The sequence below is a fragment of the Pantherophis guttatus genome, chromosome 10, assembly GCF_059756535.1.
Source record: "Pantherophis guttatus breed Tessera chromosome 10, ASM5975653v1, whole genome shotgun sequence".
In the NCBI taxonomy this organism is placed as follows: Eukaryota; Metazoa; Chordata; class Lepidosauria; order Squamata; family Colubridae; genus Pantherophis; species Pantherophis guttatus.
The window spans coordinates 586,793-596,693 of record NC_142072.1 but is presented as its reverse complement, the minus strand read 5'-3'; the positions used below and the strand labels follow the sequence as shown (position 1 = coordinate 596,693).

Sequence of the window (9,901 nt, the reverse complement as noted above, 5' to 3'; positions counted from 1 at the left end):
ATTTTCATCCAAAGCCACTTCGGACTATAAAACTTGTAGAGACCCCTTCCCCCGCCCCAAAATAAAGTAATTCATTTCCAGCAGACTTTATTTAAAGAAAAATAAGGTGCATAAATAAACTAAGGATTGGCTTCACAAGAGCCACAGAGGGATTGGGGTGGGGGGCAGGCTGCTGTTGCCGCTGCCCCTGCCCCTGCCCCAAGGAGTTTAAGGCAATAGCCGGGGGGAGAAGTTTCCTCCCCCCCCCTTGTGATCCTTTGGGATGGCAGCAGCTGCTCCATTCCTGAGAAAGAGTCCTTTGTGACCTGGGAGGGGCGCTTGCCACCCCCCCAAGGAAGACTTTCCATGCATGTGGCGGTCAGTCCAGGGAGTGCCAGGTGAAGTGCTGGAACCCACAGGCCACCCAGGGAGAGGGAAGGCCGGTGGGCCTAGTGGGCGGTGCGGTGCGTGAGGTCCTGGATGCTGGTGCTCAGGTTCCGAGTGGGCTGCAGGAGGGAAAGAGGAGGGGTCCCTCTTCAGGCTGTGCTTGGAGAAATTGGTGATTTACTGCCGCAAATGTTCTCTGCTCCAATTCTTGCTGCTTCTCTTGGGGTTTGCTGCGTCTGAACAACAGGCTGAACCGGATTACCCAGCAAGCTACCTTGGCCAATGCTCCCGAGCCTCCCGCTCACCAGGTGTCCTGGCTCCAGCTAAGGGTTTGGGCGTTTTTGGGTGCCTTTGACTGCATGAGTCCCTGCAGCCTCCTTGGCAAGGCTTTCCACAAGGGGTTGGCCATTGCCTCCCCACTAGGGCTAAGGAAGTGACTGGCCCTAAGTCACCCAGCTGGCTTCATGCCTAAAAGGGGGACTAGTCCATCTGCTTCTAGCCTGGCACCCAGAGCCCCTGGACTGGATTGTCTCTCAGCTGAGTGGGAAACGGGACACAGCCCTAGTTAAAAGTGCCCGATGGCTCCAATCGTGTGAACCCAGCCCGGCATTGTTTGGGGCTGCCCGGAAGTGGGGGCTCAGTCGGGGCCATCCGTGGGGCTGGCCAGGGCCTTCGTCCATTGCCCCATGTTCAGCCTGGGGCTCTGCTGCCGAGTGTGGCGGTCCTTCTGGGCCCCCGACTCACCTTTGGGGCTGTGACAGTTGCAGCCTCGTTCAGATACAGCATGTTGAGGGAAGTGGCCCGCGTCATCCTGAGGAAGAGAGGCCCGATTAAGCTCTTCCTGGCCGGCCTGGCTGAGAGCTTCTTGGGAGCCCCGACTCACCTGGGGGCTGCGGTGTCCTTGGGCTGCCCCACTGCTTGGCCCCGGAGCTTGGAGACCAGCTTCTCACTGCTGCGTTTGAGGGACTCCCGGAAGCGAGAGAAGGAGCTACTGCGCCTCATCCCCTCCTGGAGAGAAAGGGGGGGTGCACACTCAAAACCTGGGGGGCTTCCCCATCCCCCCCCCAACCACCTGCCGTCCAAATGGCAACGGAGGCAGCCACGGCCGGCCTGCCGCCCTCTTACCTCCTAGGCTCAGCTGACAAGGCTTGGAGGAGGCAGCGGTGCCAGGGTGAAAGCGGCTTCAAAGATTTGCTCCTCCATGCCCCCCCACCCGCCTGGCTTGTCATCCCTCCCCAGATGGTCAATCTCCAAAGCCGCTTGCAGGGGAAGCGCTCCGAGGACTCACCTGCCCTTCCCAGGTGTTGCCAGCTCCTGTCCAGCTATAATCTGAAGAAGACGGAGGGAGAGGAGGGGAGGGGGTTTCAAGAGGTGAATCCAGGTGCTGAGGACCCTGCCTTCCCCCACTTCCCCCAGGGAAAGGGCTGCCCAGCGCTGGGCTCTTACCACCCCTGGGGGTGCTCGGCTCCTGGTCCTGCAGGGACAGGATCTCCTTGTACAGCTGCTCAGCCTGCTGGAACTTTCCCTGCTTCACAAAACACGAGGCCTGGCCGGAGAGAGGACGCAAAGCACCGTGTGTGTGTGTGTGTGTGTGTGTGTGTGTGTGTGAGCCCCTGCCCTCCTCAAATAGAATTCAAATAGGATACGCAATCCGTGGACCCCCAGGCGGGCAGCAAACACTCCCACCCAAAGGGCAAACTAGGAATCCACCCCAGGGAAAAAGCCACTGCTTTGGCGAGGATGCTTGTAATTCTGCCTGGGGGGTGGGAAGGAAAGGGGGAGGGGGTCAGGGGGAACTGGCCACTGCAACTCCACAGTTGAAACAGATCTTGGCTTAGTTTTAAAGCTTATTGGTCAATGAAAGCCTCATCATTGGCATATGTTGCCCTTCCTTAAACATGTTTTAGCCAAAGAAATTCACCCCAGCTAAACTTCAGAGCCAGCAGTAACCCTCAAAGTCCCAGGGAGAAGCTCCAAGCTCCCCTTCCCTCCCCCCACCACCCCAAGGTTACCAGGTTATTCTTGGTCTTGGCCACGTTGCAGTCGTTGGGGCCCAGCTGGGTCTGGTAGATGCGAAGGGCCCGCTGGTAATACTGCTCCACCTCTTCGAACTTGCCCTGGTTTTGGCACAAGAGAGCCAGGTTGTTGAGCTGCTTGGCCACATCTGGATGGTTGGCGCCCAGCACCTGTGGGGAAAAGGGCAGCGGTGCTCAGCTGATGGGCTGCTTGGGCAGCAGTTGGTGGGGCCATGTGTGCTCCTTGCCCCTCTCCGATTGCAGGTCTGAAAACCGGGCGTCTCCCCTAGCCCCCGAAGCCAAACTGGTTTATAGCAGGGGGTCTCCACCCTCAGCCACTTGATGAATTGTAGACTTCAACTCCCAGAATTCCTCAGCATAGCAAGTCGTCAAGTGGCCGAGGGTGGTTTATGGCAACCGTCTCCATATTCAGGCAGGCCTTTGGCTGTGAGGGCTCGTTCAGGGCTTCTCCCCCCGCCCCATTTCTGGCCTTCAGGACTTCTCCCCTCACTGCTCCTGCCTGTGCCAAGGATGCTTTGGGGGGCGGGGGAGAGAGAGGAGTTCAGTTGCTGCTCTTCCTCCCACTCCAGATCTAAACCTTTCCAACACCGCCTGGAGGCCCCAGGGCAGGAAAAGCTGGAAAAAGACCCATCGCCTCTCCCCAAGGATCTCAAAGGTGGACATTCCCGTGGCAGGAAGTGGGCGCTTCGGTGCCCTCCCTGCTCGGCTGGGGGCAAGCTGCAGCACTGTCCTTCCCCATCTTTAATTGGAGCGTGGCCTTTGGTTTGTATTAACTTATTTATGTTTTTTAAGCTGCCCAGAGTTACTCTAAGATGGGCAGCCAATAAATGTTCTCTCTTTATAAATAAATAAATGAATAAGTAAATAAATAAATAGTCCATTTCAAGGGGCCAAGGACACAGCCTTTCAGCCTCAGGACTGTGGTGCCTGTGTGTTTGTGTCTACCTTCTCTCGGATCTCCAGGGCTCTCTTGCACAGAGGCTCGGCTTCTTGGTACTTCCCTCGCTTGCCGTACAGCACAGACAAGTTGTTCAGGGTGGCAGCCACCTGGCAGGAACAAAGGGTGGCTTAATGAGGTTGGAGACCCTCAGAAGCCGGATAAAACGGTGACATTTTGCATGGGACCAAGCCAGGTGCCCCCTCCCTCCTTCTCGGAGCCTCTGCCAGCACCAGCCTTCCCCCACCCTCCACACAGCCTGGGCACTCACAGAAGGGTGTTCTGTGCCCAGCGCCTGCTCACGAATGTCCAGGGCGTCATTGAGCAGCTCCGTGGCCTCCTTGTACTTGTTCTGATCCCTGCAGGAGGAGAAGCAGGGAGGTTGGGGGCGGCAGGGTGCAGCCTGCAGGCGATGCCAGGGCAACCCCAGGACGCAGCTGCTCAGAGGACTCCAGGGTGGGGTGGGAGCAGAGAAATGCAACAGGCAGAACAAAAAGGCCCCCTGGAGTTCCACCCCCTCCCCAGTCTTTCCGCGTGTTCCCTAGAAGCAGGGCCTGGGGGTGGGCAGGCACCCCGGGCATCTTACCGGTAGACCAGGGCTAGGATATTGAGCATCGTGGCCACATCTGGGTGGTTGTGCCCGGAGCTCTTCTCCAGGTCCTCCAGGGCCTGCTTGCAAAGTGGCACGGCCACCTCATAGCGCCCTTGAGACGCGTACTGGATCACCAGGTTGTGCAGCGTCCGCAGGCGTGCTGGGATCTCGTACCCGCCCTGCTGGGCTGCCAAGGCCGCTGCACCCGGACTCTGCCCCTCTGCAGGACACAACACGGGCCGGGCGGTGAAAAGAGAGGCTGGGTGGCCAGGCTGAGTAGAAGCTGGGGGTCCTTCTGAACCCGCCCACCCTCATCCCCAGCCGGGGCTTCTCCTGCTTTTGTGCAGGTTAAAGTGCTGTCCTTGGAGACGGCTGGGCCTCAGCTTCAGCCTCACTGAGGCAGACAGGCAGCCGTTCGTCAGGCCGAGCTCTGCTTGGGAGCTGCCTGAGAAAGCCAAGGACCGCCTAGGAAACACACCTGGCCTTTGGCCGTCATCCGTGCTGAGAAAGGCTTCCTCCGTCTCCACCTGCAAGGAGATCCTGGGAAAGTCAGGGAGGGGCAGGGAGGAGCCCTCACTCCGTTTTCCTCTAGAAAGCTCTCCGCTAATCGCAGGCTTTGGAGGGAGGGATGCAGGATCCATGTTTCCCTCCCCGCCTCCTCCTACACTTCCAATCATCCTGAGCCAGGGTGCTGTCTGTGAGCATCCAAATAATTTGGGCTGAATTTGAACTTGGGATCAATGGTTCATAGGAACCTTCAAAATTTCTTTGGAGACTTGAATCCTTTCAGCTGTAAGCAGCCTGATCCATAAACGGGTGTCACTCCAAGCAGTTCCCCCACCCTCCACCCTCGGAAAAGCCCCTCCCCCACCAGCCGCACCTGCTCCTCCTGGGGCTCGTAATGCTTGAGCTGGTTCAGGAAGCGCAGGTGCTTGTTCTCCTCCTCCAGCTGAGCCACGGCCTCCGCACTGTGCTGCAGCCGCAGCTGGGTGCCGGCCAGCTCGTCCCTCAGCCACAGGTTCTCCTGGCCCAGGCGCCTCACCTGGGCCCGCAGCTTCTGCTTCTCGGCCTCCAGCGCCCCGATGTGCGAGGAGAGGGCGATCAGCATCTGCAGAGAGGAAGGGGCAGCTCCAGCAATCGCAGCCTTTGCCCTGAGGAGACCCAGAGGGGGCTGTGCAGAGCCACAACAAATGACTTACAGAAATACGAAGGAAAAAAGGAAGAAAATGGGAAAATAGGGGAGGAAAGGGGAAGAAGAAAAAAGGGCACTGACTTCCAACTCCTTTGGGTGCAGTATTTTTATATTTTGAGAAACTAATTTTTATATATTGTTTTTTGATAAATTTTATATGTTCTATTGCTTGTGTTTGCATTATATTCAATTCCAATATATTGGAATTGGGTCAACCTATTCTCCAGAGCCCCTGAAGGCAGGACAAGAAGCAACACATAGAAACTGATCAAGGAGAGAAGCAACCTGGAACTGAGGAGGAATTTCCTGACAGTGAGGACAATTGATCAGACTAACGGCTTCCCTCCAGAAGTTGTGGGGGCTCCATCACTGGAGGGTTTTAAGAGGAGACTGGACAGCCACCTGTCTGAAATGGTGGAGGTTCTCCTGCTTCAGTAGGGGCTGTGAGTAGCAGACCACCAAAGCCCCATTCCCATCCCCAGCCTTAACAAATAAAATATTTAAAACCAAACCAATAACTTGAAGGCAGCCGATGCAACCCAGGGACAGTCAGGACAAATGGACACCCTTGACCTTTCCGGTTGGAGCTGGCTGCCAGGGTGGCCCCTGCTAGCACTACCTCCCAGGCTTGTGCAAAGCCCTCCCCCCCCAACCCAGAATTCCCAAGGGCTCCTTGAGCTTCCTTATGCTCCATGACATCATAGCCAGCCAAGCAACTCCTGGCTACCTCCCTCGGGGCTCCCAGTGTACCTGGCCTTCAGCAATGCCCAGCTCTATGCCTTCCAGGCTTCGGCAGACGAGGTCCTGCTTCTCCTCCAGGAGCTCCAGGGCCTGGGCATCGGCGGCTGCCAGGGAGTCCTCCCTCTCGTCCATCAGCTGCCGCTCCTTCAGCAGAGCCTCCTGCAGCTGGTGGTGGATGCTCCAGTTCTCACTGCGCAGGGCTTCCAGGCCCTGCATCACCTGGCGCGTCTGGAGGATGATGTCATCGCCCGTCATCCTCTCCGATCGGCTGTCATCCAAGCCCACCATGATGGACATGGCGGGCCACGTTGGCCCCAAGGAAGGGGGTCTCTGAGCTCCTGGCGTCTCCTGGGTTTTCTAGAAGGCAAAGGAGGAGCCCTCTGGCAGCTGCATCTCAAGGATGGGAGCGTGTCCTGCACTCCAGGGGTCTCCAACCTTGGCAACTTTAAGATTTGTGGACTTCAGCTCTCAAAATTCCCCAGCCAGTGCTGGCTAGGGAATTCTGGGAGTTGAAGTTCACAAGTCTTAAACTTGTCAAGGTTGGAGTTCTCCGGTTTAATCCTAGACAGGAAGATTATCCAAGCCCTTTTTTTCACCCAGGATTTATTAATCAGAAGGAACATCAGCTAGAGAAGTTGATGGGGGGGAAAGTGAAATTTCTGGCCCCAGATAAAATGGCGTCCTCCATGCTGGGAATGCAGGAGCCCTTTGATTGCAGCCAGGTGGGGCCGGGAGTCCGACCCACCTGGCCCAGGCCCTTTGGAAGGCTGCCTGCTGGATCCACAGCTGAATCCCAAACCAGTCTCTCCAGCTGGATGCCACCACCAGAAAGCAGGCAGCAACACGCTTCTCGGCCGAGCCTGTCTGCAGCCATACACGCCTCCCAAGGAAGAATCCTCACCCGCCTGACTTCGCCTCCTTTGAAACTGGGCCGGGTCTCCTTCAGCCGGGATCAAGACTCCCCCGCCCTCACCATGGGAAGGGTGCCAGGAGGCCGCCAGGCAGCAGGACTTTCTGAGGCTGTCCTGGGCCCAGACTAGCTGCCCAGCCACTTCAGAGACCCCCAGGGAAGAACCCTCAGCGCTGACCACTTCCCTCTGCCAAAAGTGGGTGTGGCTGGTGCACCATCCGGCCCTGGTGGCTGCTTTCCCCTTCTCAATGGATCTGACCCCCTTTCAGAGTTTCTCCGTTGGGTGCCCATATTCTTAATCCAACCTGTGCAGAAACACTGCCAGTATTTCCTGGGCAAGTCTGCTGCTTAAAGAAGCCCCTGCTTCCCAGCCCTCTCTAAGTGGTTTACAGAGCCAATATCACAGCAACAAGAAAGCAAAATTTACCCTTGCATTATCTGAGACCCTGCCATCATGTTCTTTCCAGCTTGCCCTCCATTTGCTTTTTTGCAACTTTTTTAGAAATATGTACATATTTTGGAGGTCTGGCAACCAGAACTTCACACAGTACTCCCAGAATACTCGTGGTCCAGCAGAATGGCATTTCTCTCATGCCACATCTGTCAAGCTGCACCTCTGCTACATCAAACTGAAGCACTCTTCCCATGTCTGCAGCCATCAGGGCAAGGATGTTGGTTTGTGGATGCTTTCCAGAAGGGCCTCCCCCACTCTCTGGAAACAGTTGCAGCGCTGGCCCAGGGCTGAGGCAGGAGCCCCCACTGCCCCCTAAGCCTCTCCCCCGAGGACAAGTCCTGGTATAAAATCTCCTTCAACTTTTGGGGCTCTCTGAGCTTGGCTGTTTTGTTGTAGACATTTCATGACCCAACATCTTCAGTGCTAATGTGACAATGAAAACTTGTTCAAGGAAACAGCCAAGCTCAGAGAGCCCCCAGGACACACACACACACACACACCCAGTTCAAGACAGAGCTACAAATATTCTCTTCTTTAGCTGCTGCGCCACAACCCCTGGATTCCCCTTCACAAGCCTGGAAGCATCTCCTAATGCGGGCCCTGTTGAGCCAGTGGAATCCTCTTCTGTGGTGGAGTAAATATTTTGCACAAAACTAGATATTCTGTGTAAAGCTCCTCACACACAGACCCCTTGTAAATCCATCACACACAAGGGCCTCCTCGCTCTTCACTGCGGCTGGCTTCTCCTCGGCGGGGCCCGCCACGCTTCCGCGTGGGAGACCCCGATAAGTGAGCGGGTTCAGTGCCGACTGGAGCTCGGGCCGGCTCTCCTCGCGCCTCTCCGCAGCCGAAAAAGCCACTCGGAGCGAAGCAGGCCGGCCCGAACCTGCTGCGCCGGAGCACCAGCTCTGCCAAGAGACGGGACGGAGGTCTGGGCCTGGATGGCCCCCGAGGGGACCCGCCGAGCAATCCTCTCTCCCCTCTCCAAGCTCCCCCCGGACATCCCCTTTGCCTAGTGGGAGCGGAGAGGTAACCCAGCTCAGGCGGCTTCGGAACCGGGGACTCTGCGAGCCGCAGCTCCGGCAGCGAGGAAGACGCGGCCGATTCTCCCGGGCAAGGCCTGGCCCGCCGCTGCCTTACCTGCCTCCCTGCCGGCCTGTCCAGGAGGAGGGAATCCGCGCCGTGCGCCCCAATCCGCCAGGCGCGCCCCGGCAGCCTCCGCTCAGCGGCTCGCTGGGAAGGAGGGGCGCTCCTGCCCCGCCCAGCGGAGCCGCGGCTTACCTGGGCCGCGACTGGAAGGCGCTCTGCACGTGCCCAGAGGCGCCCCGCCCCTCTTCCTGCGCGGGGAGTGGGAGGGCTCTCTTGAAACCAAAATGCGGCTCGCCCCAATTTCAGTAAGGGTCCCCCTCCTTTCTCCTAAAGCACACCGCAACCTTCTTTCCACGCAGTTGGCTTGCGCCCCGCTCAACCCCTTACCTGCGCCGCCTCCCTCTCGTCTGCGCCCGACGTCTAGGGAGGGGGCTCCGTAAAGACCCGCGCCTCTTTTAAAGACCCTCCCGCGCCCGGTCAGCCCTTTGGGTCTTTCGCTGGAAAGGTGCCCCCTCCCCGCCTGGCCTTGAGGCTACGGCAGGGACCCCAGCAGTGAGCCGTGCCCTCTCCCTGCCCCGGCGCCGTCGGGAAAGCGGTGCCAAGCAACCCCTCCGGCTGTCTAGCCGAGGGGTGGGGAGCCATCACTTGGCAGGCTGGGACCAGCCTCACGAGCCCTCCCCCTCCCCCGCCGGGCCTTGGCTGGAGTGAGGGGGCGCGATTGGAAGAGATGGAGAAGCCGGGCGCACCGGGCGACCTCGGCCTGCCCTACGGTCCCCCGCTCCCCCCAATCCCGCTCTGTAACCTTCGCAGCCTCCAGCCAAAATTGGATCTCTGCGCTCAGGAAACCAGTTTGCAGGGCGTCCCCAAGAGATGGGAGCAAGCAAGCCAAGAATCGCAGAGCCCGAGAAGGCCGGGTCTCTGCTCCGCTCCTGTGAACGCGGGAGAGAATCACGTGTCTAACGGCAAAGGTGGTGGGTCTGCTCGCATTTAATAAACTTCTGCCAACTTTTGTTCGTTGTGGGTGGCTCGGCCTTTGGTCGCTTTACAGGTCAATGTATTCTGTTAATCCAGGAAATGGCTCGGTTCAATCAGGTGATTGTGTGAACGCAGTCCCGTGTCTTCGGCTGCTTCTATCCCTTCAAGTTCGAATTGCAGAAATTAAATCCCGGGAACTCTCTTTGACCGCGGAGTGAAACAGAAGCTCCTCTGAGCATCGGTCAAGTTTCTTTCCCTACCAGTTGTGCCTCGGGAACTCAAGGAGAAGATTCCCTCACCCACCCACCCACAAATATAAAGGGTCCCCGTCCGGTCCTCGCCTTCGCTCTCTGCTTTCAAGGTTAATTTAAAGCGACGCTGTTGGTTGGGGGGGGGAGAGGGGCTTTGCATCAGAGCAAAGGCAGGCAGGCAGGTGCTGCCAGGCTGCTCGTGGTCGGGAGAGGCAGGAAAGGGAGGGGGGAGAAGCTCTTCCAGTTCCTTTAATATTGTATAAGAAGAGCGCTTGGAATGCGCCTCGCTTCCCTGCTTAGCTCATAAAAGGCTGCGCTGGCCCAAAGCCAGTCCAGTTGCTCTCTTCCTCTGGGGGGG

At 57.9% G+C, this 9,901-nt stretch overlaps 1 protein-coding gene across 3 annotated transcripts; it reads right to left on the bottom strand.

The window, feature by feature from the left end:
- Positions 1–70: 70 nt before the first annotated feature.
- KLC3 (kinesin light chain 3) lies at positions 71–8,730 on the bottom strand. Of its 3 annotated transcripts, none has more exons than XM_087876215.1 (13): positions 8,705–8,730; positions 5,874–6,221; positions 4,812–5,039; positions 4,410–4,458; positions 3,926–4,151; positions 3,611–3,698; positions 3,348–3,449; positions 2,379–2,552; positions 1,813–1,912; positions 1,655–1,695; positions 1,250–1,374; positions 1,111–1,177; positions 71–485 (listed from the first exon to the last, which is right to left on the bottom strand). In XM_087876215.1, exons 2-13 carry the CDS (start codon positions 6,159–6,161, stop codon positions 429–431), a joined length of 1,545 nt encoding a protein of 514 aa, XP_087732341.1. In that variant the 5' UTR covers positions 6,162–6,221; positions 8,705–8,730; the 3' UTR covers positions 71–428. The 3 variants fall into 3 exon arrangements, with proteins under 3 accessions (XP_087732341.1, XP_034294163.2, XP_034294162.1); XM_034438272.3 differs by lacking the exon at positions 8,705–8,730 and adding an exon at positions 8,369–8,670; XM_034438271.3 differs by lacking the exon at positions 8,705–8,730 and adding an exon at positions 8,369–8,562 and having other exon boundaries at positions 71–602.
- Positions 8,731–9,901: the final 1,171 nt, after the last annotated feature.